A 26,600-nucleotide genomic window follows, 5' to 3' on the forward strand; every position below is an offset into this window, starting at 1 on the left:
ATTGAATAAATATAAGAGTGAAAAAATCACTTATATTTATTTGACCCCCCCTGGGAATCGAACCCGGGACCTCCAGAACGGTAGCCGAGCGTGCTGACCATTACACTATGGAGGCGTTTGTAATCACAGTGATATTTATTTATTTTTACATTTTGCTATCTTAACATAGATGAAGAAGAATATGAAAGCCTGGGTATTTACAGGGCTTATGGCAAGTCAAGGTTGGTTAAGTCATCACTTTACACACGTGTAACATTCGCCATTCTATCGTGACAACCACGCAATCAAAAATTTTGGGACTCATACATATACTATAAATTTCATGACTTTGAATTGAAATTGAGATGACTTGATATTAAATTCTATGGTTGGTTTGAAAAAGTTTTTATTTAGCAGACAACCTTTGATTTAGATGTGTGCAAGATCCTAGCCGGATTACTTTATATATTGAGAGACGCCTGAAAATATGAAAATACTTCACTTGAAACCCTTATCCGCACCTTAATGGTGCATAGGGCACTGCATCATATAAATGCAGTGTTATCTTGACGTTAACACATGAAGGAGAGGTGATCACACCTTCGCTTCAGATACCTGTCCAGAGTAATATTGAAAAAATATTACAGTGAAAAAAATCACTTATATGTATTTAACCCCCCCTGGGAATCGAACCCGGGACCTCCGGTACGGTAGGAGAGCTCGCTGACCATTACACTACGGAGGCGGACATATGAAAATAAGCCTAAATAAACTGTCGGTATTTCGCCACTACCATCTACTACTAGGTATACTACTATAATGACGCCTTGAACACAAGTTGGCAAGTGATTTAGCATGTAAATAAACCCGGCTGGCTATGAATACTGACCCCTCGCTTGGTGTCACCGTACCACAATGGATAATATATGGATATGCATTCTGTAGATACGATTACTACATAAAATATTGAAACGAAATCATGTAGTTGTAGCCTTTTCTATATACGTTCATTATTCGCAATTTCATTTAAATCAATATAATATGTTAATTCTCAGCGACAATTATTTTAAAATATTTCATTTCGTCATTCTTCTCATTGTATTCCACGCTGAAGTTGGCATTCATCATGCCAATTTTCATTTTAACAGTGTTAATAGTTTTTATTATATCAGATTTTTGGATTCTTCACCCCACGTATGAGATGTCAATATTATAGGTATGTCTCAACTTGACTTTGTCCGCCTCTTAGTGTAATGGTTAGCACGCTTGGCTACAGTTCTGGAGGTCCCGGGTTCGATTCCCAGGGGGGATACGACTTCTTCGCATACTGCGTTTATCTTCAACTTTTTCTTGTAAAACATATGATTTACAAGAAAAAGTATTTCTCTCTCAATAAATTAACCAAACCTTGATTTTCTTTGGTGTCTAAAACTTCTCTCTCAACAGCAATACTTTTTATTATATTATATTATATTCGGTTATTGGTCGGACGTGTCGATTAGACAGAATTTGGTAACATTATTTTACATACTTATAAGTATGTAGCTATTAGCAATAGATTCCTCGACTCGAGCGCAAATAAAAATATAAATATGAAACTAATAATCGTTTATTTGAATAAGTATCTATGCAAATTCTCGTGTGCCGCTCTAAAATATAATATTTATTTTATTATAAATATTATATTCATTTATACTGCCGTACTAATAAGCCCAGGTGGAGTAACTGACATCACTACGTATTTTCATGTGGATATAAAGATCGAAAGAGATCAAAGCTGTACAGTTTTTAAAGCTTGCAAATATTTTAATAATGTATTGTATATTTTAATGTACCGCCTCCGTAGTGTAATGGTCAGCACGCTCGGCTACCGTTCTGGAGGTCCCGGGTTCGATTCCCAAGGGGGGTAAAATAAATATAAGTGATTTTTTCACTGTCATATTTATTCAATATTATCCTGGACTGGTACCTGAAGCGGAGGGCTGATCACCTTTCCTTCATGTGTAAACGATCAAGATAACACTGCGTTTATATGACGCAGTGCCCTATGCACCATTGGGGTGCGGATAAGGGTTTTATTATTATTTTATTATTATTTTATATTTTAATGTTACAGTCGTATACTTTAATTTAACTCATATTACTAGCACTTACACTATCTTATACTAATATGTGTATAGCTTCTTCTTCTTCAAACCCTCATCTTCATCCGATGGTGCATAGGGCACTGTATCACATAAACGCAGTCTTATCTTGATTGTTAACACACGAAGAAAAGGTGATCATAAAACTATCATGAAACTAACATATAGACCACCAAGTATTGAATACGGAATAAGGTACCAAAACTTTACATAATATTATCGATATAATATTATCGACCTTAATGTAGATACGCCATCTGCGCCTAGTACGGCAGAATATGTACATAAAATTTTAAAAAATGTACAGTATCTGGAAAGACGAGAGTGAAGGCGCATATATAAATGCTTCCAACGACCGTTTTATTTTACCAAATATTTAGAAAACAGTTTTTTGTAGCTTTATACGATCCTTATCGGTGTTGATGTCACATCAGACATCAGACCAAACCTATTCCCACATAGAATCTATGTATAAAACATTCAGTAAATTTTTCCACAATGTTATTATGAAATAAGTCTGTAGAACTCTTGCCGACCCCGACTCGTCGATACATACATCTCGTACAACTAACAATTATTTATCGAATCGCCACCTAAGAAGTTTCACTTTTAAAAAAACTTCTTCTTTACTCGTTAGAAATTTGATTAGGATATTGTAAATATTGTACTGTAAAATATATTTCTGCACCTGCCGTAAATGGTAAGGACCTAACCTATGCTAACCATTGCGCTGCAGAAACGTCATCCAATAGTCAATAGGGTATTATAACTCAGCAGTAATACTGGATTCATCTTACTCTACATATAAATGTATTTTTCCACACTATTGTACGAAATAGACTGCAAAAACACCTACTTCTAATCATTTGGCGAAATTTCAAAAGCTCATAGTATATTTTTTTATATCTATCTTTCGTATTTCTTTCTTCTTTTTTTCTTCTTCTTAGTCTAGGCCTTGTGGCCTGTTTTTAAGAGGGATATTAGCCTCCTGCGATGTCGATCCACCCCTTTAGATCTGCCGGGAAGACGTCTACCTTGGCCGTGCAATGCAATGTGAGGGAGTCTCGATGGTTCCATTCTCCTCACATGTGCATACCGTCGTGTTCTTCGTTGCCTTCCCCACCTAAAGACATCTTCGATCTCGCATATTTCTCTTATCCTAGTGTTCCTTACTCTATCTCGTAGGCTCTTGCCAAACTTGCTCCTTAGAGTCTTCATTTCTGGCAATCTTAGCGCGTTTTTTGTTACTGCGATGTCGGCTCTACGTTCGATTACTTTATATATCAGGCCTGGCCAACCCAAATTGCACCCCGGGCCGCATTGACGACCTTAAATTTCCCCAAGGGCCACACTTACAAACATTATACAACAACAAAAAATACAAATACTACATATATACTACATAAAACAAAACGACAACCAGATGTGAAAAGAATATACGCATTGAACCAACAACAAAACATGTATTTTTTTAGTAATCAACAGAAAATTGTTTTAATAAAGACACATAAATCAAACAATATTACAAACTTTGTGACAAATAAAACCAATTATCAACGACGTTTTTTTCGCTCACTTAATTTTTCTTAATCTATTTAAATACTTGAAGTTGCACACCTTAACTAATTTTTCCAGATTTACGTCTATTATTGACGCCCTGTTTTTAATATTATTATTATTTATCATTTTTAAAAAAAAAACTTCCAAGTATCCAAGGATCCAAAGGCACTATTAATTTTTTGAGTAAAACATCTTATATTCGGAAATTTTTCTGTTAAAAATTGTTATTTTGTGTATATAAATATATATATATTTATAATTTAATAATTTTAATAATGTAATTTAATAATTTGTACAAAATCAGCTAGAAAAAAATTCTTAAATAAAAAAAATAATACACTTCATCATAAAATAAATCATATACAAAAAATCATCACATATGACCGCAAGCCACACGTAAAGGCGCCGCGGGCCGCGTGTTGGCCTGGCCTGTTATATATCATTCGATTACTTACATAGATTAATAAGAATTGTACTCATTGTATTGTCATTTTATTTTGTCTGCTGAAGATTATCCAGTTTTTTTAAACTACCGGTGTTGCTCAAATGGTTGTTTCAGTTTTCAATGTAAGGAATGGCTTCCAATTTATGCGTGTCATTAGCGAGAAACATGAAATACCTTTACTGCCACCTAATAATTATAAAACTATTAAATCGTGCAGTTAAACGCGACATAATTATTTATTAGAATGCCACAATACTACTGTATTCTCAATTATTTTTGGTTTCTATTTTCGAAAGTTAATAGGCCTGAATTAATCCTAGTTTGGGACGAATCACATATTTTGGTTTATTTAATAATAATAAAACCCTCATCCGCACCCCAATGGTGCATAGGGCACTGCGTCATATAAACGCAGTGTTATCTTGATCGTTTACACATGAAGGAAAGGTGATCAGCCCTCCGCTTCAGGTACCAGTCCAGGGTAATATTGAATAAATATGACAGTGAAAAAATCGCTTATATTTATTTTACCCCCCTTGGGAATCGAACCCGGAACCTCCAGAACGGTAGCCGAGCGTGCTTACCATTACACTACGAAGGCGGACAATGGTTTATTTACTTGTCATAAATACAGTTTCTTTGCCTTCTATATTTTGGTAGATCCACCGATTTCGGAGATATCTACCTCTCTCGAGCCAGGATATACGTCTTATACGCACACTACTCTTACCATCCCATACTACGTTTACCTTCGAATTTATCTTGTAATATAATTACTCCGCATTTCTATTCCCTTTTGATAGAGCTAAGTAGCTTTCTTATTTCTCTTTTTACATGTGTCTTAAAACATAGCCCGAGTAATTGCTGTTTACCTATTCTCTTAATTCCTGACCAATATTACAGAAAAAATGTAATTATCGAACACATCGCTCACTCCTTTCAAGAACGTCATAAATCAAAAATCGTCAATTTTCAGATGTGCATGTTTTCGTAATGCCCAGAAAATGTACTATATCCCAGCAAAAGAGGCATATTTTAAACTTAATATTTGCCCGCTACAGGGCAGAAAGTGTTGTTTTTGCATTTTGAAGAAAAGGTATTGTCTAATTATTATTTTTAAATAACTAAATATTTTTCAAATGGAGGAGAAAACTTCAGTTTTTACCTAAAAAGATCTGTTGCACAGAAAAAAGTTCAATAAGTGGCTTGATATTTATTTTTAATACATTGTATTATAGTTTTAAACTTTAAAAACGTTCTCCTGAAAAATCAGGTTTTTTGATTTATGACGTTCTTAACTGTGCTAAAAACTGCAGTGATATTTGATTGCGTTATGTCGTTTCACTGTTCTTAGCTATGTTAGAAATTAATAAGCTATCGATTTCTTGAATTGACCAATACTAGGGGATTGTGTGGATCAACTAATCCATACTACATCGATTAGATTTTGTTACTACAGCCGATAAAATGGGCAGGTGTCGTTTATCTTATTGAGACTACACTGCAATATATTTAATAAATATAGTCTACACCTAGTGATTACTTATTTGAATATTCTAGTATTAAGAATAACGTCGCGACTCTTGGCAAATTGAAAATATGAAACTTATCCATGAAGTCTAAAAATGTGCTTTCCATTTTGATAACTTGTGTGATTCTGAGGATTCTTCGATTATTAGTGTCTGAATAAATATTTGAACACGTCACGATGTCATGTATGTGTAAAATCAATATATCTTGGTTATTTGCCAAAATTTATTTATTCATCTAATTTTAACTGCATACGGAGACAGGTATGTCTGTACATATTTTTGTCTACCTAAAAGGGTCTATTCCATAAAATAGATTAACGATTAGTTACATAACGAAAAAATCAAAGAATGCACCTATCCCTCTTCGATCGGTCAGTGTTCTGGCATTTAAAAAATAATTTGTAGTACAAGTGTTGCGGTGTTTGACATTTTTAGAAAGATGTTTTCTTACTTAATCTCACTTACTCGTGGTCAGTAATCGAAAAGGGTTCACAAATCAATTCTCTATGCGGAAAAATAACCCCTAAGTGGAGAAACTAGATTTGTGAACAAGGATTTGGATACACCTAACATCTTGTGAATAAAATAACTGGTGAAATTACAAGGTGCAAAAAAAAAAAAATCGTGTTTTTTAAGGCGTCTCCCAGTATGTAAAATAATCTTAGGATCTCGCATATAAATAAAAGGATCTCTTTTAAATAAAAACTTTCTCAATTCAACCATAGATGCTGCCGAAAACTAAAACATTGAAGTGACACCAGATTTATGATATTTGTATAAGTTCCAAAAAAATAAGTAATATGGTTGTAAATTATGGGTGAATATTACACTATATAAAGTGATCACTGAACCATACTACGACAGGTCATACACCCTGTAAATACGCTGACTTCAATATTCTTCTTCATCTATGTTGAATGTTGAACTGTCAAAAATGTTAATCACTTTTCTTGAAATGGCCAAACATTTTTGGTGAATATGGGCAATTATTTATATCCTTAGGTTTATAATGCTGGTTTGCGAATTGGTCCAGCACCTCCTTGGACCTAGTAGTGATTTATCAGCACAAATTTTCATGGGGGATTTTGGCTTAAAACGCTAGGCTCTGTATTAGTTTAAAACTGGTTTCAAAAGTCGGCGCTCATGACGCGAGCCATCGAGATGCCTCCAAAGTATTTCCATAATATAATATTTGATATTGTTGTCCTTGGAAATTATTAGAACCATAAAAGTCATATTTTCCGAGTAGATACATAATATTTATGTTCGTAACTTAAAATATTAATAAAAAATATTCCATTCGGCTTGAAATATCCTCCCACTTTTCAAGGTCGAACAATATTGTCGCAAATTCACGTCTCCAGTAATATTCAAATATTATTTTTTGTTCATCAAAAATAAAACTGCGGATATGTTCACGCAATAATAATTTATTTACATAATCAAATAAAAATTTAGAAGTTCTCTTTAGTTTAAAATCTATGAGACAGGTTTTTTTAATGGAAATCCTAAACGAAAAAGGTATGTCTAGATTTTATTGACATTTTAACATAGATAAAGAAGTTTTTATTTTTATTGATATGGTAATACGGATATCTGGGTGTTTACAGGGCTTACGTCCTGACGTTAGCTTGTCTAAGCGATTTTACACACCATTCTGCCTAAGATTGACAACCACTCAAATTTCGAAAAGTATATAAAGTATATACAAAATATATGGCACGATCAGGTTTGCCAAATACTTGAAAGCGGTCAGGTTAGGAGTCGAAACAATCGGCGGGTATGTATGAAGAGATGCATGAACGTGGAAGAGGCAAAGAATGCAAAGACAGATTGGTGTGGCGTTCTATTCTCTCTGCCTCAGCGGCGTGATGGTTAGTTAGTTATCTTTTGATTATGATTAATCAAAAATCCGCAATTAGACAATCTTCATTTGTTCCACAATCCAAAGTTAAGGCTTTTAGAAGAGATGTAGATCTGGGTGTAAAATAATAGTACCTACATGGGGAAATTAAGGAACAGGTATATTCGGGGAGAATTATTCGGGGAGAATATTTTCTAGGGATAAAAAGATTGATAAATATATACAAAGAGGATCGTATTCTTGGAACAGAGTGTTAAAAATACGATCATTAATATATATATATATATATATATATATATATATATATATATATATATATATATATATATATATATATATATATATATATATATATATATATATATATATATATATATATATATATATATATATATATATATATATATATATATATATATATATATATATATATATATATATATATATATATATATATATATATATATATATATATATATATATATATATATATATATATATATATATATATATATATATATATATATATATATATATATATATATATATATATATATATATATATATATATATATATATATATATATATATATATATATATATATATATATATATATATATATATATATATGTATATATATATGTACATAATTACGTATAGCAATAATACCTACTCATTAGGTTTATTTATGTTTAGCTGTCGCTCAGAAAAGCGTGTCACGTGATACGCAACTTCTCTCCGCGCTCACTAGATGTCGCGAAGCGGCAACAAGTCGATCAGCTGTCAAACTCAGGCAGATAATTCACTTTCATAGTTACTTGTTGAATATAACCCAATGTCGGTGCGTCCGTATCTCTGACGAAAAAGTGCATTTTTCCGCGATTATACGTCAGATCTGCCACCATGGGACTGTGCGAAGATTGTAAGTACCCTCTACTACCTTTTAAAAGTTGTTTTCATCGAGTTATTTTGACATTTTCTTCTGTGGAATGTAGGAATGTGCGCGGTGTGCGCTGCTCGCGGTGGACAAACAGTTCGTATTTGTTGTCGGGGGTCAATTAGGCGTAGCTTCAATTCGTATAATATTTTATACATCGTAATGAGAGAAGATTGGATGCGATTGTTACTGTAATAACAATAATAATACACAATACATACATAAATAATTACAAACCCTTTTGTCGTTGCACCGAAGTTTTACGCTCCTCCGCGAATATTATACTTTGGACCATACATACAAATAAAATATTATTAAAATTCTAAGTACCAACGAGGAAATATTTCATTTATATTATAAGGATTTTTAATAAATTACTTATATGCTAATTTAATTGACATTTCTCTTTGTATTAGAAATTAATAGGAAACTTTCACCAAATGTACCATTATTTTTAAGTCATTATCAAAGAAAACGTTATCAGTCATACTTAGTTGCTACGTATCTTAGAATTCCAAATATATGTACATTATCGAATCTATATTAGATAAGTTTATAAGAGAATTTCCGTGAATTTATTTTGATATCTATAAATTTGCCTTAATTAGAGCATGTATTAAAGACATATAAAAATATATTTACTTTACAGAATACAATTCTAATATTGCCGCTTGACCGATGGCTAATTGTACTATTTTTTTGGGATTTGAATCACCCGAAAGTCCGATTTTATACCGGACGATTTTATAGATTTTTTAGATTTTTCAGCATGTGTCCGGTTTACAAAAAACATCTGTATTAAATTTAATTAAATTATGTTTGTATATGTAGACATTTCTTGGTAGGATTGGATATTATATTGTGATCAAACAATAACCCGATAGCTTTTCCGATAGCTTATTCCATAAGAATAATCATTTATAGTTTCATGAAAATAATAAGTACATAAAAAACTTTTATAGTATAAAACTCCAACTCCATCTTCCGAAAACTAGTTTCGATAAGCGCCTTGTCATGTTCAGGGATGGATATGTACTTACCATTCCTGAAGTACATATCCATCCCTGAAGATGACAAGGGACATGTCGAAACCGGCTGGAATAAAGGTATCAAAAATAAAATGTGCCACAAAGTATCAGCAAAAAACATTCAAAAATAATTTAAATAATGGCAAATGAAACTGCTGTAATTTCAATCATTAAATCGCAACTTTTATGTTTTTATAATATAATATTTATTATGTGACATTTATGTATGAATTTCGTACGATAGAAACAATACCCTTAATGACGTGTGCCGTGTGGTATATATACAGTAAGAGCACACTGAACATCGCTGGGCACCACTGGACGTGCAACCCTTAAATTCAAATTCAGTGGCCTATGCCCGACTGGGTGACAATAAAGAAAGAAATATGCATAATGCATTTGTGAAACCATAAAAATCTACAAATGACTAGTGGATTTCAGGATTTCCATAAACCATAGCTGTTTCATAACTCATAACTCTGTTTCATAGCCGTTTGATATTGTCAAGCATATAACATAACTAGTTATCAGTTCTATCGAGAACGTTCGTTTATTACATCATCCCTAAAATCAAAATGAGTAAACAATCAGGGATACAGTGTGTTCACAGTTATTTTACCTCTAGTTTAATTTTTTTAAATTATTTATATTGCCAAATAAATAATAATAATAAAAAAACTAGAGGTAAAATAACTGTGAACAGACTGTAGAACGGTCATGAAGTGAAGTCGATTTGTGGGTAAAATGTGTTTTATCTTAGGTTAGATAAGTGCACTTAGCGGATTTCATCCGAACTTACCTAGAAAATCTCCCATTGAAGTACAAAATCAACTCGTTATTTTTGTATATTTTTTGACAGCCATAAAAATGTCAGGAAAAAGTAATTGAAAATTGAAAAAAGTATGTTGTTGCCAACGTAGCGGATTTCATCAGTACTTAACTAGAAAATCTCCCACTGAAGTATAAAATGGATTCGTTGTTTTTGTATATTTTAGAACAGCAATAAAAAAATTTAAAAAATAATCAAAATTTTAAAAAAAAGTATAGTATTGCCAACGTAGAATATTTTCCCATTCGAATAAAATTAATACGAGCACTGTTCCTACCTATTTTTAGTTTGAGACCGTTCTGTTTTTTTTTGTTGTTGCTGTTTTTAATCTGTTATATGGGTATGTAGGTAGTAGGTAGGTGTCTCAACTCGCAATTTCCGAAATGATGCGCAAGCAGCAACGACAAAAACGTCGTCATTCTTGAAGATATAATATTATAATAGCGTTATTTACCCGGGATAAATAATAATTCTCTCGAGATGTGTTTGCGTTTGCACATTTGATTTGGTGGTGCGACGTTGTGCGGCTCTGTGTACACTCCGCTTGATCGGAACAGGTTCCCGGCGACACTATTCCATAAGACGTCAGATCCGATATATTTACTCGTAAAATTCTAGCCATGGAAAAAACTTACAATTAAATGAATGACCAGTTTTGCAATGCTAATTCCGAGGAATCAAGCCGGATACACACTGGTTATACACCTAGGGGAGTGGACAGCAGGGGAAAAAAATGGGGATCTTACCAAAATTTTGGTAAATCCACTGAAATCTACCAGAATCTACACTGGTTTGCCGAAATTGGTACTCTTCTACCGAAATCATAAGGAAAAATCTAGCCCGAAGATTTTTTTGTTGTTTAATAATTGGAATAAGAAGTATTCCATACATTTCTTTACTCGAGCTAAAATAGTAAATAAATAGATAGGTATGACAAATTAGAATTAAACATTTAGCATCGGCCTGTGTGTATTACCTTTTCTTTCCCACTAGAATACGCGAGTAATTTTATAGGCGCAGTGTTGATCGATTACCTTGCCTTTGTATAATTGACGATCAACTTAACACCGCACCAATTATTTGGATTTATTCACCTGATTACTAGTTCTGTCCAGTCACGTTGATACTAAAACGTACATTTTACGTATGTATCTACAATAAAATGCACGCATTTTACGTAATAAGTTTCGCGTACTCGATTAAATAAAATCTATGTTTCCAAGGAAATAAAGCTGGGGATATTACCTAATTGATATCTCAGATAAAACAATTATGTATATGATTCATTTTCTTCATATTTCCTGCTTCATTAGAAACCCCTTTACTTATAAATCTGCAAATAGATAAAATAAAAACTGGTTTTCGCGAGTTTCACATTAAAATATACATATAAATTACCATATATTTTACCTTTTTAACATTATCATCTCTTTTTTTCGAAATATTATATACAGTTTCACATAACTAGCTTCTAGTTGATAATGATAATATTTGTCTCATTTATAAAACGACATTTTTACAAAATATCGTCTCAAGGGCGCTAAATATTTTCCTTATTTACTATATACATATTACGCTATGTACTATATACAAATGTTAAATGTGTCGGGCTGTGGTCCCGTGGTTAGTGTCGCGGACTCTTGAGTCAGAGTTTCATGGTTCAAACCCACTCTACCACAATTTGATACATATTTCTAATAATGAACCGCAAAGGCGGTCACAGAAATAGTATGAAATTGGAGTGTTTTTGTAAATAATAAAAAAACACAAATCTTTTTTTTAAATAATAAAAAAATTAAAATAAAATTCTAATTTTGATTTAATTCAATGATTATGAGACTTATTAAGATCACCAGGAAAAAAACAAACACTAACAAAATCAAACAAACTTCAGCAAAATAGCTTGTGAAAATTTTCCAAGGTATACATACATACATGACATGTTAAAACTGTCACTTAGAAATTTATAGCTACATAAGGACCGTCAGTCCATTATATCTTCACATTCGTTTGATAATGCCGTAACTAGGCGAAACAATTGTCACAATATAATTTTTTATGTGTTTTTGTTAATAAAATACAACTTAGTAGACTCAAAAAATCTGTGTTTGATTTAAAATTAATACATTAATATAAATGGAGTTCTACATATTAAACGCCAAATCAAAAAATTAAAAAAATATACTATGCACAGATTTGATTTTTGCAAGCAACATATTTTACTAATTCAAACAGGTAAAAAAGCGTATTCATGCAATTCGGCTTAATATTGAACCGTCAGAAATTAATAATAATTTCATAATTAACTTAACGACTGCTCAACATGACCTACATAAACCAGCCTATGACGGGTCGAGATGACAAATTATAAATATATAACTCATAAGTAGAGAAAACCCAGATTTTGAACAAGTATTTGGTACAAGCACACACCCAGATCAAATATAAAGTTGAATATTTATTTACGCCGTATATCGATAAACTACAAAATATTTTTGTGATATTTATCAGAGTGTAATTATTGTTGTTTTGTATTCGTAATTGAGACACAAATGTTATGAATTATGAATAATATCAAATAGAAGAGTAGACACCATCTTAATTACATATCGGGCAAGGTTCACTTTCAGTATTGTCGATGTGTACAGTGTGCTTATAATTAAATTAATTTATTTAAAATATATACAGCTGTGGGTCTATGCTGAGATTGAAGATTTTTAATATAACGATAAATAGTTTCATATCATTGCGACATGATTTTTATTTTTTTTTAGAATAATACCGTGCGTGTTTGACATCTTCAATATGTAAAACGGTATTTTTATCTATAATGTTGTAGTTTCCAAACATTGAAAAAAAACGATGAATTGCAAATAACAGAAACTATTCGCCAAAGTGTAGTTTCTTGAATGAACGAAAGGAATTACACAAATTGTGAAATTCACCAAAAATTCTACTTATTGACGCTTGAAATCTCGGTAAACGTAATGCATTGCATATCATTTTTTGACATCTCATCAAAGATGAAGAAGAATATGGAAGTCTGACGGCTGATGACCGTCATAAGCTGGTTTAAGTGATCATTTTTACACACGTGTAACATTCACCAATTCTACCCATTATTGACAAACACACTACTCAAGTTCTATATAATATATGAACCAATTTTGAAACATTGAACAAGTATTTGGACACACTCAAAATGTTGTAAAGTAATCCGTTGCGTTTGTATTGATTTTTAAGCACATATCATACAGAGCGAAGGTACTTTACAAATAAAAAGGTTATGACTGTACGAGGGTAGGATACAGACGGTGAGGATCGGTTTAACTCATTTTTATGGACTTTCCGTTACAAAGCCAAATTTTGACATGATTTGTGAATTCGCCTGAATTTCTCGGCGTTTGTATACCCCGGTTTAGAGGTTCAATTGAGAATGCAAACATTAGCATAATACAAGTGTAAGCCTGTTGTTCATAATTGTTAACTCCTCCTAACTAACTAACCACAACGCCGCTTCTCCGCAGGGGTAGGCAGAGAGAATAGAACGCCATATCACCCTGCCTCTGCAAACATTTTCGCCTCTTCCACATTCATGCATCTCCTCATGCATACCCGCCGATTATTTCGACTTTCAAGTATTTTACATGCCTGATTGTGCTAAGTTTTCTTCGGTTTTACTCTGCTTCTTTCTCCAACTACATTTGCCTCACAAATTCCTTTAACCGTTCTTTCCTCTTATTTTCTTTATGTTACTGTTTGTACACGGACGCAGGAGAAGCATTCTGCAGTTTTTTTCTTCCTCACTCCATAATACGGCTGTTAGTAAAATAAAAAGGTCTTTCTCTTAAAAAAGTTCTTACTGAACACTTGCATGACCAACCAAGTATATGACATGTGGCAATACTATCATTTTATGAAGCACTTCTTGTCAGGAACTGTGTCAATCCAACTAGGTACCAGATGTATATTTTAAATACAATACTTCTTCTTCTTCTTCCTTTCTTTATAGATCTGTTGATCTGTTTAATCGGGGCTCCGGTCTTGTTCCTTAGATGGGAGGTCCAGCTTCCCCTTCATCTTTTCGGTGGACGTCCTGGTGGTTGACGTCCTTGTATAACAAGTTTATGTATCTTTTAAATCCCTTGTATAACGAGATGTATCTTTTTAACTCAATATTTTAAAAGAAAACATAAGAACTTCAACGTTTTTTTATTAAATTACTGAACTCGTTCATTTCATAAGAAACAGCGTATAAAATAACTGACAACCTCTAATTAAGCCGTGCGAAGATCGAACCCGGGGCGTCATTCTTTGTAAAACGTGCTACCCGCTGTGCTACTGTAGCTATTTTAATTTAACACTGTGGTATGCCAAGGAAGTGCATGTGTAGGTATAATACGTATTATAAAATATTGTGTGTGGTGGTATGTCTAGTACAAACAATTTTGCGCACGCAGTGATAATAAATGTGTCGAGTCATCGTTGGTCATCATTCGTCACGCGTTGGAGAACAAGTTCAAATACTTGTGTACATATACGTAATTTTGCCTTTATTAATTATCTTAGAAATAAAAATATAATCAAACTTCGCACCTTCCACGTCCATTCGTCTCACTTATTTGATCCATATCCGCTCTCTATGCAGGATATATCACTCACTCCTTTCAAGAACGTCGTAAATAAAAAAACTTGATTTTTCAGGAGAACGTTTTTAAAGTTTAAAAATATAATACAATGTATTAAAAATAAATATCAAGCCACTTTTTAAACTGTTTACTATGCTACAGATCTTTTAAGGTAAAACCTGAAGGTTTTTTCTCCATTTGAAAAATATTAAGTATATTCAAAAAAATAATTAAACAATACCTTTTCTTCAATATGCAAAAACAACACTTTCTGCCCTGTAGCGGGTAAATATTAAGTTGAAAATATGCATCTTTTGCTGGGTTATAGTACATTTTCTGGGCATTCTGAAAACATTCACAACTGAAAATTGACGATTTTTGATTTATGACGTTCTTGAAAGGAGTGAGCGATATACATTCACTAGCAATGGAAATGCTGCAATAAATAATGTAGCGTTCGTAAATCGTACGTGCATATAATTGTAGCGTTACAAAGTTACGCTACAACTGTAGCGTTCGCACGATATACAAACATCCTGAATTGGGATTTATGATCAAAACGATCTGTAACTGAAAAGTGCATCGGCTACCAAGAATAAGGATCGAACAAAAAAAAGCGGGGTGGAAGGGAGGGATTTGTTCGCAAACCTATAGACGACTACAAACAGCCTAAAATTTTAAATTTCGATATTTTTTTTAAATTTAAAAAGTTAAAAATGAAATTATTTTAAATTTTGGCTATTTTGAAACCTTACATTTTTCTTCCAACGAGCAACCTCATCCAACAACGTTGATATGTTCAAGTACCGACAGCTTAGTGCTCAATTGTCAAATTGACTAACTGAAAACTATATTATTTATTAATTCGGCATTAACTTTGTGGAATGACATGTTGATTATTAGTTTAACTTTTATTTCACTTGTACATGAAAACATCAGTAGTTTTCGAAACTAGTCGTGTGTAATGAAATAAAACTCATTAAGTGTCGGGTTGTGGTCCCGTGGTTAGTGTCGCGGACTCTTGAGTCAGAGTTTCTCGGTTCGAACCCACTCTACCACAATTTGATACCTATTTCTAATAATGAGCCGCTTAGGCTCACAAAAATAGTATAAAATTGAAATATGTTAGTAAATAATAAAAATACAAGTATTTATCTATGAAAAAAGTGGTATTATACAGGTGTTTATTTTTTTGTTGTTGAATAAACTGAAAACTGAGTTTTTGCACCGTGCGTTCCCGTACTCGTACTAACTTGGACACTGCTAATTTGTAATTTTGAGTCCTTTGAAGAAAAACGGTGCGAGTAAGAAGAAATAAAAACTATTATTTATTATTTTATTTGTTATTTTCAATAAAGGCGCACAATACCGCTTAGTGCGCCAATATCTTTTTTGTGTCAATATGTTTTCCTTGAATAAATATACTACATCACTGTTCTACCGAAGTTATCGAATAAAGATATATGTATCTGTACCTATTGTCAAAGGCTTCTATTCTGTTATTAATCTCCCCCGCCTCTTCCACGAGAATTTTAGAATCCATAAAAATTCTGGAAACTGGTAGGGGGTGGAAAATCTTTTTATTTTTATAATAAATTTCTACTTTTTACAATAAAGTAAAACTTTGAGAATAGTCTTATTGATTTGTAAAACGACGTGGGTGTATCATCCAATCAATGCTTCCTTATTTTCTTTACAGTAAAGTTGTTTATCCATCTTGAAAAAAACTTTTCATTTGCGACTTTTTCTAAATCATAATGTATCGATCGTTTTTGAATTTAATTTGATTTCCGAATTATTAGTAACCATAAAAAATGCAAGAGTAGTAAAAAGATTCATTTAATAAACAATTCCAACAGTATTAATTCATATTTGCGTCACTGACTGTAAAAATAAAAACTTAATTGATGACGATCGGCTGTCATTTATTTAAGGCTTTTTTTTTGTTTTCATAACGTTTTCAATTTGATGGTATAAACATCAACAGCTTCTCATTTGAATGAAGACGGCGGCCATTTTCCTGTATATTTTTGGTCGAGAGATAGAGCCAAATTATATACATATTAACGGATACTTTTCTGAATAACTCACATTACTTAAATACATATCATACATTAGCTGGAATTAATTCTGCAAACACTAACCAATTTCTCTAGAGCGAAAAAGACGGTTTCATGAGTGGTGTATTGATGTATTGAATGGTGAACAGTACCATTTGCTTCAGGTTATTCTCGAGAATAACAGGTCAGATGGTATGTTTAGTCCGTGTTTCTATACGAACCAAATGAACCAATCCAAAGCATCAAAGCCTCCATAATTTCAAAGAAAATTGCGTCACTGCAAAACAAATATCATGAACAAAACGGATACTAAGCGAGGCTGTCCTGAAACGGATTAACAAATGCCGGGAGCTCATAACATCCGTCAGAAAACGAAAAACTCAATACTTTGAACATTTATTGCGAATTCCAAAGTGTTGCCCACTCCAAACCATAATCGATAGAAAGGTGGAAGGAAGACGAGGATCAGGAAGACAAATGATGTCAAGGCGCGGAATATCAGGAACTGGACTTATCTCGGTACGGAGCAGCTATTCCTTGCTGCCTGGGACAGACCAGTGCAGGGCTATGGATGACGCCAACGTCTAAATACTGATACGGAACCAAAAGAGAGAGAAAAGATGTGACATTGGAAGAAGGGTACTGTCTTAATTTGGCAATGTACGTTACTGGACTAGGATTGGAGGAGTTGATGATGTTCCAGTCAGAGGACACGGTGGCGGAAACCATAGAGATCGCCAATGGGCTGGACAGGGTATATAAAAAAATAGCAATAAAAACTAGCCTTGCAGAGATATGTTGTGAAGGAAACAAAAACTGTCAAACATCCCCGAAGCCGATTGCTCGAGAGGGAGAAGAAAGAAATTTTTTATCCACTATTTTCCGTCTCATTTTGTCCTTTTTATTTTGTCTATTATGATTCCAGACATAACGTAGAATTCTTTGTATAAAAATGATAAATGATGATTTTGTCGTCATTGTACCTCTGCTATTGTCTATTGATCATCACGCTATTGGTTATCAAGCAGTGACCTTGTAAATGCACGCTATAATGTATCTATATTATACGTTTTTTATATACTTTTACGTACGTACACAATAAAAACAACGATAATGATGCTAGATTTATATAATTATTTTGTATTTTATTGTCTTGACGACATATTTAGTTAAGAAAGATGTGGCTTCGAGCTTATTCCTTCCTGAGTGGTCAGTCCGTCGTTCTAGCTTGGTCATGGGTTTGATTATCAGCTATTCGCTATTTTTCTGGGTGTGTGTTTTTTTTAATTATCGATTTCGTGAACTTATGCTGTATTTAATATAATATCTTAGGAGAGCTTTTTTCCCTTTAGTTATAGATAATGAATATGGTATATAGACCTTTTTCATTTCTTCGCTGCTATTTCACCGACCCCTCTTGTCACGTGCTAGTAAAACAAGTTGATATTATATCTCACTTTCACGAGTATATCTGGACGTCTCGGATCGGAATTTTAAATATATTTTTATGTCATGTGTCATTTAATACGTGGACTTTATGCCCTGTATATCTGGAAAGTGATTTCCGAGTTATTTTATCAGTTTGGGTTTCTCTCCGAACAGTGCTTATCTAAATGATTTAGTCATGGCCGTATCTAGTATGATCGTCCAGAGACTCGTACAAATTACATAACTTAGTGCCATAGGTATTGCTGCTGTCCTCATTTACCCTCACATTGTCCCCGTAACTCCTCTACTTCTCTTACAACCCAATATTTCACTGACACCCAAAATTAGGGCTTGCATCTGTTATCTAATGTATCTTTATCTAGAGGCTGTCTTGATGCTAATATTTTTTTAATTAATAATAATAAAACCCTTACTGCACCCCAATGGTGCATAGGGCACTGCTTCATATAAACGCAGTGTTATCTCGATCGTTTACACATGAAGGAAAGGTGATCAGCCCTCCACTTCAGGTACCAGTCCAGTGTAATATTGAATAAATATTAGAGTGAAAAAATCGCTTATATTTATTAAACCCCCCTGGGAATCGAACCTGGGACCTCCAGAACGGTAGCCGAGCATGCTGACCATTACACTACGGAGGCGGACGAATTTTTTAATTACTATTCCGTCATCAGTAAGGAAAAATAAATTTATATTTTTTTTAAATTTAATGTCGAAATCCACTTTTTCGAGTATGTTTTGTTTTTAAATATTCGTTTTTTTTTAATTCAGCATTATAAAAACACACATCTCTTCTTCTACACAACTTCAGCTATCAAGATGCGATAGTTTCAAATTTGAATCGTAAGTACTGTTGTGCAATTGTTTTATTGAGTAAGTCGATTGATTTAATACTGCAGCATGGCAGATCTCGAGACGCATGACGTCAAGTGGCGTTATTCGCAGATTCTGCTGACGTAAAAGTAATGTTATTTGTGGACATTTTTTCTGTTCACGTAATATTTATACATATTTTATTTCTGGATCCCTCCATCTTCTCTCTTGCCGGCCAGTTCAAACAATTTTAGGAATCGATCCTTAGTTACTATTTTGAAAAAAAAATACATAGCAATTCATCACCGAAATCCGACGTTTCTTAATATTGTGGCACAGCCTAATACTTGTGGGAAGAATTAGCGAGTTGTTGATACTTAAAACAATATTATTTACTTATAGTTATGTGCGAACATGCCGCTAGACCACTGGTTCCCAAAGTTTTTCGGTCCGGCACCCATAATTGATGGACCAGCGCCTTTCTAGGCTGGGATTCCATACATATGAAGGTTGAAATTAAAGGTTTGTTCTATTCGATAGAAAATATTAATATTAAAAGATCAGTCGTTTTAAGCTTCAGACAATACGGATTTATGACCGGTTTAAAAAACCCAGTCTTTTTAAATAAAGGTCCAGAATTTAAGTTAAATTTATCTACATTTTTACTTATGATTTTCTTAATTTAGTTGAAATTCGTTTTACTATAACCATAGATTACATTGCTAATTTCATTTAATTTATTTTTACTTATTTATTTTTACTTAGTTTATTTTATGTTATGTTTTTCATTGCATATTATATGATGTATATTCCATATAAACCTAAGAGACTTCACCTCAAGGTTTGGATAAAAATAAATTAAATCCACCCCCTCCTCCCCTGTCTTCTTCCTTAAAAAACGATGGACCCACGTCATCTCACGTGTAACAACTTCCGTTAGCATAACGGTTAGTACCTATTGTTAAAAAAATATCAACCTATCAATTCTGTATTCATCGAAAAGAAATTGCCTGAAAATCTCAACTGCGGCGATAAATTAAACATTACTATTTATCATTAGAATCCTAACTGTCCATCAAACCTCCTCCTATAATTTTTCCTTCTACCTCCTTCCCTTAACTCCCTTTTTCCTTTGCCTTCCTTATTATCATCAATTTGTAATTTATGTATTTTTTAATGTTCAAGTACTATCTACCCTCTGATTACAAACAGCTTTTTATGGTATCAAACGTTTTGATCAATATCACTAGTCCGTTTTTGGTTTGTTGGAAGATATTGCTTTTAAGCAGTAAGCCCGCCAATGTACTTATTTATTTCTGTACATAAGTATAAATAAATAAATTTAAAACCCTTCCGTCATTTTTTTGTCTCACACAAATAGGCCATTTTCTTCTAGGTGGCTTTCCAGGTTTTTCCAGCGCTTCTCATGGGCGACATTGCCCCCTTTGAGAATCAATAAGAATAAAATAGTATAACATATTTACTAAGCTATAGTATGGCCGCGGTTTCTCAACAAAGAGAAGAAACAAGCAGTTTCCTTGACCTTTTTCCAAGAACCCTCGTGTTTACTGTCCACTTGACCTCGTGTGGGATGTGGAAGGGATCGCAGTATGACTCGCTTCAACTAGGAAGCTGTACCTGTGCGAGGGGAGTAGCGGAGGCGTCCACACTTATGATCAATATTATTAAATAATTTCTTCATTATATTATTACAATGTATTCACTTCAAGGCACGTCTACATTAGAGGCGGATAAGATCTGATCAATCGGACGATCCGCATCACTTGAGCGATCCGTTCAGTGAGACCGGATCAATTGGACGATGGATCTTTCGTCGGACATAATGGCGTCGGCGGTGGAAGAGAATTTTTATCACAAATCTTTTCAACAAAAGCCAAAATTTTTTTTTGTCATGAAACCTTACTTCCTTCAAATTTTTCTTTAAAACCTTTTTTCACTCGGAAAAAATCATAATAATGACAATCATAAATAACAATCATAAATTCGAACAAGGGTAGTGAACCAGCGAGCTACTGAACGAATCGGCGCTCGTGAACGAGAGTCACTAAAAATTATGATCAGTACACAATCCACATATTTTATATATGAACAGATCATTTAGATCCGGTTGTTCCCAAACGACTCATGTCTAGTATATACATATGTTGTTTTTCTATGTTCAATGCAATATATAAACATCACATACATTTTAGATTACAATATCACGAAGCTGAGTTTTACTGCAAGAAGGTATTATCTATCATTGAGAAAAGTCATTGAAAAAAAACATTTAGAGAACTCGTTTATAAAAAATAGTATTTTATAAACTTGGACATATTCAATCATTACGAGGAAGGCATAAAGAAGTTATGAAGGACAAAATTATGAAATTAATTTAAAACAGGGATACGGAATGTGTAAACATTGTGTTATTATGTTCTGATAAATCCTAGAAGATCTCGCTAGATTTATACCACTCGAAAACATTCTGAAGGCTGTATTTTTCTATTTAAAAAAAGTACATCAAAATAATTGGAAGACACGTCGGGTATAATACATACATGACTATCTCCATGCATATAGTGCTCACATACACAGTCTAACGTACTTATGAAAAGTGTTGAAATGCTATCATTAATATAATTAATAAATCAATATCATTGACGTATGAGTGACGGTTTTTTCTTTGATTCATTAAAATGTATGAGTTTCTATCACGTGGTTAATGTTTAGTTATTAAAAAAAAAAACATAATGTTAAATCGAAAAAGAAGAAGCAGTGATTGAAAAGGAGACTTACACATTATTAATATTTGTAATTAAATTTAAAACATTAACTTTGTGGTCATTCATTTCAATAATATGTTAGATAAGTGTCAGGTTGTGGTCCCGTGGTTAGTGTTGCGGAGTGTCAGAGTTTCTCGGTTCGAACCCACTCTACCACAATTCTAATAATGACCCGCTTAGGCTCACAGAAATAGTATGAAATTGAAGTATTTAGTAATAGTAAAAATATAAATATTTCTCTTTTTATAAAAAACACTTTTTATTCAATTATGTTAAGTATGTAGTTTTAATACAATTTCTATACAATTGTATTTAATATAATCTTATAATTTTAGTTGCGCTGAGCATTAACAAAAAAGAGACTGAGTTCTTGTGCTTGGAGAGGGACTTTTTTTATGTTCAACCACTTACCAAGTATATAGCCACTCACCACTCTCTTGTTCTTTTTCTTCTTCTTCTGCTGGGTGTAGGCCTTGTAGCCTGTTTTTGAGATACTATTTCCGAAAAACTCCTACCAACCATCAAGCAGAGAAAGCTGATGTACTTCGGACACGTCATGAGAAATGAAACATATCGTCTTCTCCACCTAATCATATAAGGAAAGATTGAGGGGCGAAGAACTCAAGGACGCCCAAGGACATCATGGCTGAAAAACCTACGACAATGGTTTGGCAGAAGCACCAAATCTCTGTTCAGAGCTGCAGCATCAAAAGTTAAGATAGCCACGATGATCGCTGATCTTCGTTAGAAGTGGCACAGAAATAAGAAGAAGAATTTCCGAAATACATTCCCGAAATCAATCGCAGGCCATCCGAGTTGTCTATAATTTCTGATGGCGCATATACCATATATTGACGGTGGAAGCCGCCATTGAATTCTTGAATTGATTTGGCTCGTGTGGAGCGAGCCTTATGTCCAAGATTAACGTGTAATCATTATTTGATGAGCTGTCATTATGGCGTTTTGTTTACTCGCGTTGTATACCTAGAGTATAATGTATTATGTACATGCAGGTAGATTGTAACAATATTTCACGGCGATCGCCATTAATGGAATTTACAAATCCAGCAAAAATATTTGCTGGTAATCGTTATTTATTTGACAGTGCCGAGGATTTCCCAAATTGAACTTCAGACATTTGACGTAAATTTAAAACTTAGTCATGAATAAGTTCATATATTCACAGTGCAAAGTGCGCGATATCTTAACCGCATTTGACGCATTTTTGCTTCTGACTCTTGTCTTTGGGTTGTCCGTCTTGTCTGTTGTTTTAAATTATCGAAAGTGAAAAAAAATCGACACAATCAGAGCCAAAAATCATCTCAGAACAACGGAAATATTTATCTTAAGGGCTATCACAGGGAGGTCGCTCAGACAGAATTCCAAACGAAGATATAAGGCTGACCTGTCAACATCACAGGAGGATTCACTTTCCTGAAAAACACAGATCTTCAGATCATATATAAGAAAAATAAGAAGAAAATAATTCTTTTGTTCTAAGGATTGTTAGCTGGGTGAATCGGAACAAACGTCAAACCCCATTTGTAGAAATTTATATGAATATATATATATTATTTAATAAATATATAAATAGTAAACGCGTTATCTATACCTGTAACCGACCACCAGAGACACAGTGTGCTGTAGAAATTTTTTTAAGTAACGTGCATCATATATTATCTTATTGACTTTTTTGTTGTTTTCGTTAGAGAGTCTAAATTTTGTTTAGTAAAACCTTTTTATAATATGATTTGTAACTGGATAACCTACGGCTATCTAGCAGGGCTAAAAGTTACGCAATGTTATCTTGATACGTACAAAAAATGCAATATCAGATTTCGTTTTATCTCAGTCTTCTGTATTTTGGTATTTTCATCCGCATTGATAATGGGTTTCTTAGACATAATATCAACAATTTTACCGGATAAAGAGACGATGGTTTTGTATTTGTTTTTCTAACGTTATCGTTACACTCTCTTTCCCTCGCACTTTTATGGAGTCCTGACACCAATCCTAATGTTATTGTAAGTGAAGCGTAGATTTGGCAATATAATAGTGGAAGTAGACGGAATGCAGTCGAAATCCGATGAATGTTCGCAAAGACACTCATTTTTCATAGCTCCAAAACTGTTTGATTCATTCTACAAAGACTATATGTTAGACATTAATTAATTGCCTTTGTTTGTTTCGATGTAAAATTTTGCTGAAATTATTTATTAAAAAAAAAACAGATCTAAGTATCTTCTTATTTTAAACGTAAACTCATGTAGTACATTTTTGCTATTTTTTTTCATTTTCATATTTTTTATTTTTATCTGTGAAAGTCAAATACAATATTTGTTGTTTATATTAGCACTATTAATCTAATTTTATTTCTGATAATATGTATTGTAGTTTTGCCAGCGCCCTTTATTTTAACCTAAAATATAATGTATACCCACACAGGCCATGCCTTTGTCGGATATTTTTTGTATTAATATATATTTTTTTGTACTTGTAAGTATAATATATTGTGAAATGCAAAAGAATTTCAAATAAAGAAAAAAAGAAAAAAAGGATGGATGATAGTTGTTCAAATGATGAAATTAGGAAATAATGTTGGGATTATCGATAAAATTAACAAAGAGGTGTTGAGATGGTTTTTACATGTGGAATAAATGTGTCCGATTAAAATAGTAAAACAAATGTATGAGACGAATTCATACAAATTGTTGTTTATAGTTTAGTAATTATAAGCAGAGGAAGACCTGGCATAATCAAGTACTTTAAATGCTTGAAAGTGGATAGATAAGGAAGGAGTCAAAATGTCAGCGGGTATGTACGAAGCGTTGCATGAATGTGGAAGCGGAAAAGAATGTTTGCAAAGATAGAGTGGGGTGGCATTCTATTCTCTCTGCTACCCTACGGAAAGCAGCGTGGTGGTTAGTTAGTTAGTAAGTTAGTTTAATACTTACTTTTTTCTAGGTATTTTATTATAATAATAAAGTTGATTATTTTTGTGATTTATTTTCTACACAAATCGCTGAGAAATCTCCTTTTCGTGCAAACGAACAAATCTCAACATTTCGATTCGGTATGTAGAGATTTTTTGGGGTAAATATTGTTGCCAAAATACTAAATATTCTACAACATTTTGAGTATGTCCAAATACTTGTTCTTTCTTGTTTTTTTTTTTTGTTTCAAAAAAGCTTCTTTTCATCTCACCAATATATGTCTCTAGTGAAGTTCTAGTGATTCAAGAACAGTGTTTCAAAATTGGTTCATATATATAGAAGTTCCAAGAATTTGAGTAGTGTGGTTGTCAATAATGGGTAGAATTGATGAATGTTACACGTGTGTAAAGTGATATCTTAAACCAGCCTATGGCGGTCGTCAGCCCCGTATATGCCCAGACTTCCATATTCTTCTTCATCTTTGATGAGACGTCAAAAAAAAATACTAAATATTCTAGCATAAAAATCAGTCCGCCTCCCTTTGCTTGTCATTTTTAATAAACGATCAAGATAATACTGTTTGGATATGACGACAAGCCCTATGCTATGACACAGGGTGCGGATAAGGGTTACAATTTCAATTTGTCGCTGTAAACTTGTATAATATGAAATCGCATTTACTAACGTGGCCTGATGCCGTTATCAGTCGGAGTGTCATGTTTCGATTTTTCATGAGACCGTTTTTGTCACTGCGAGTTTTAATTTACCGTCTTTACTTTATCTACTTACTTGTTTCTAATCACTTGAATGTTACGAACCGATAACTGGAAAGGATAAGATTAAATTACGACCTTTTGTGGACGGTAAATAATTTTTGTTGGTAGTTTCAAATGTATATCCTGTCCTGGAAAACGAAAGACTTTTATTTCAAACCTTGGTAGAATATACAATAATTTGAAAGAATCTCTTTTGCGTACTATGTTTTTCTAAGAATAATTACTTAAAATGGTAGCTTTACTCATACCTACGAAATATGAAAGGGGTGTTATCACCTTTTTTTATAGACACTGAAAAACATTTCTTTAAATCCATAAACCCCATCGACCGTTTTGGAGATACACTGACTGTAGAATTGTTTAAATTACTACTTCAAATTATCAGAACTTGGTCTAATAGCGCATAAAGCTGATCCGTTAATTTTTTGATTCACAAATTCATCGATTTTCAATATTTTTCAAGTATGAACCTTATTGTAAGCAATCTGAGAAATGGTCTTATTGATGATAACCTGGAAACATGTTATCATCAATAAGACGACAAATAACAACATGCAAACCTGACTTGATCAAACGTTCAAAGGAGATGCATGGACATTACTTTCAAGAGATTTTTTTATACTAATTAATACTATCCTTTTTAAGTGTGACATCAAGTGTTATTGACTGTACCGTAATTTAATAAAGGCCCTAAATTATAATTGAGATGTAGGTACTGAAATTGCTCTCAAGAAATTTTTTATCATTGTAATGTACATATTCAGCTCTAATATATATTGGCTAATTAGTTTGGCGACCTAGTGGCCTAGGTTATTGTCACTTAATCTTTTTGTTCG

The 26,600-nt window shown here is 33.0% G+C and overlaps 1 protein-coding gene across 13 annotated transcripts in view; it reads left to right on the plus strand.

Annotated features, from left to right (window-relative positions):
• Positions 1–26,600, plus strand: part of Hnf4 (Hepatocyte nuclear factor 4) — an 88,778-nt gene that overhangs the window by 22,669 nt on the left and 39,509 nt on the right. For 6 of the 13 annotated variants that reach the window (XM_088271162.1, XM_088271164.1, XM_088271165.1 and 3 more), the window contains exon 1: positions 8,330–8,447. The exons of 6 other annotated variants lie outside the window; for them this stretch is intronic. In XM_088271162.1, coding sequence (XP_088127288.1) covers positions 8,429–8,447 — 19 coding nt within the window. In that variant the 5' untranslated portion in view covers positions 8,330–8,428. Of the gene's footprint in view, positions 1–8,329; positions 8,448–19,227; positions 19,300–26,600 lie in introns of those variants that run through there. One more of the 13 variants, XM_088271167.1, reaches the window with a different exon arrangement.

The sequence above is a fragment of the Brachycentrus maculatus genome, unplaced genomic scaffold (assembly GCF_059751285.1).
Source record: "Brachycentrus maculatus isolate JH-2025_06_01 unplaced genomic scaffold, ASM5975128v1 h1tg000421l, whole genome shotgun sequence".
Classification (NCBI taxonomy): domain Eukaryota; kingdom Metazoa; phylum Arthropoda; class Insecta; order Trichoptera; family Brachycentridae; genus Brachycentrus; species Brachycentrus maculatus.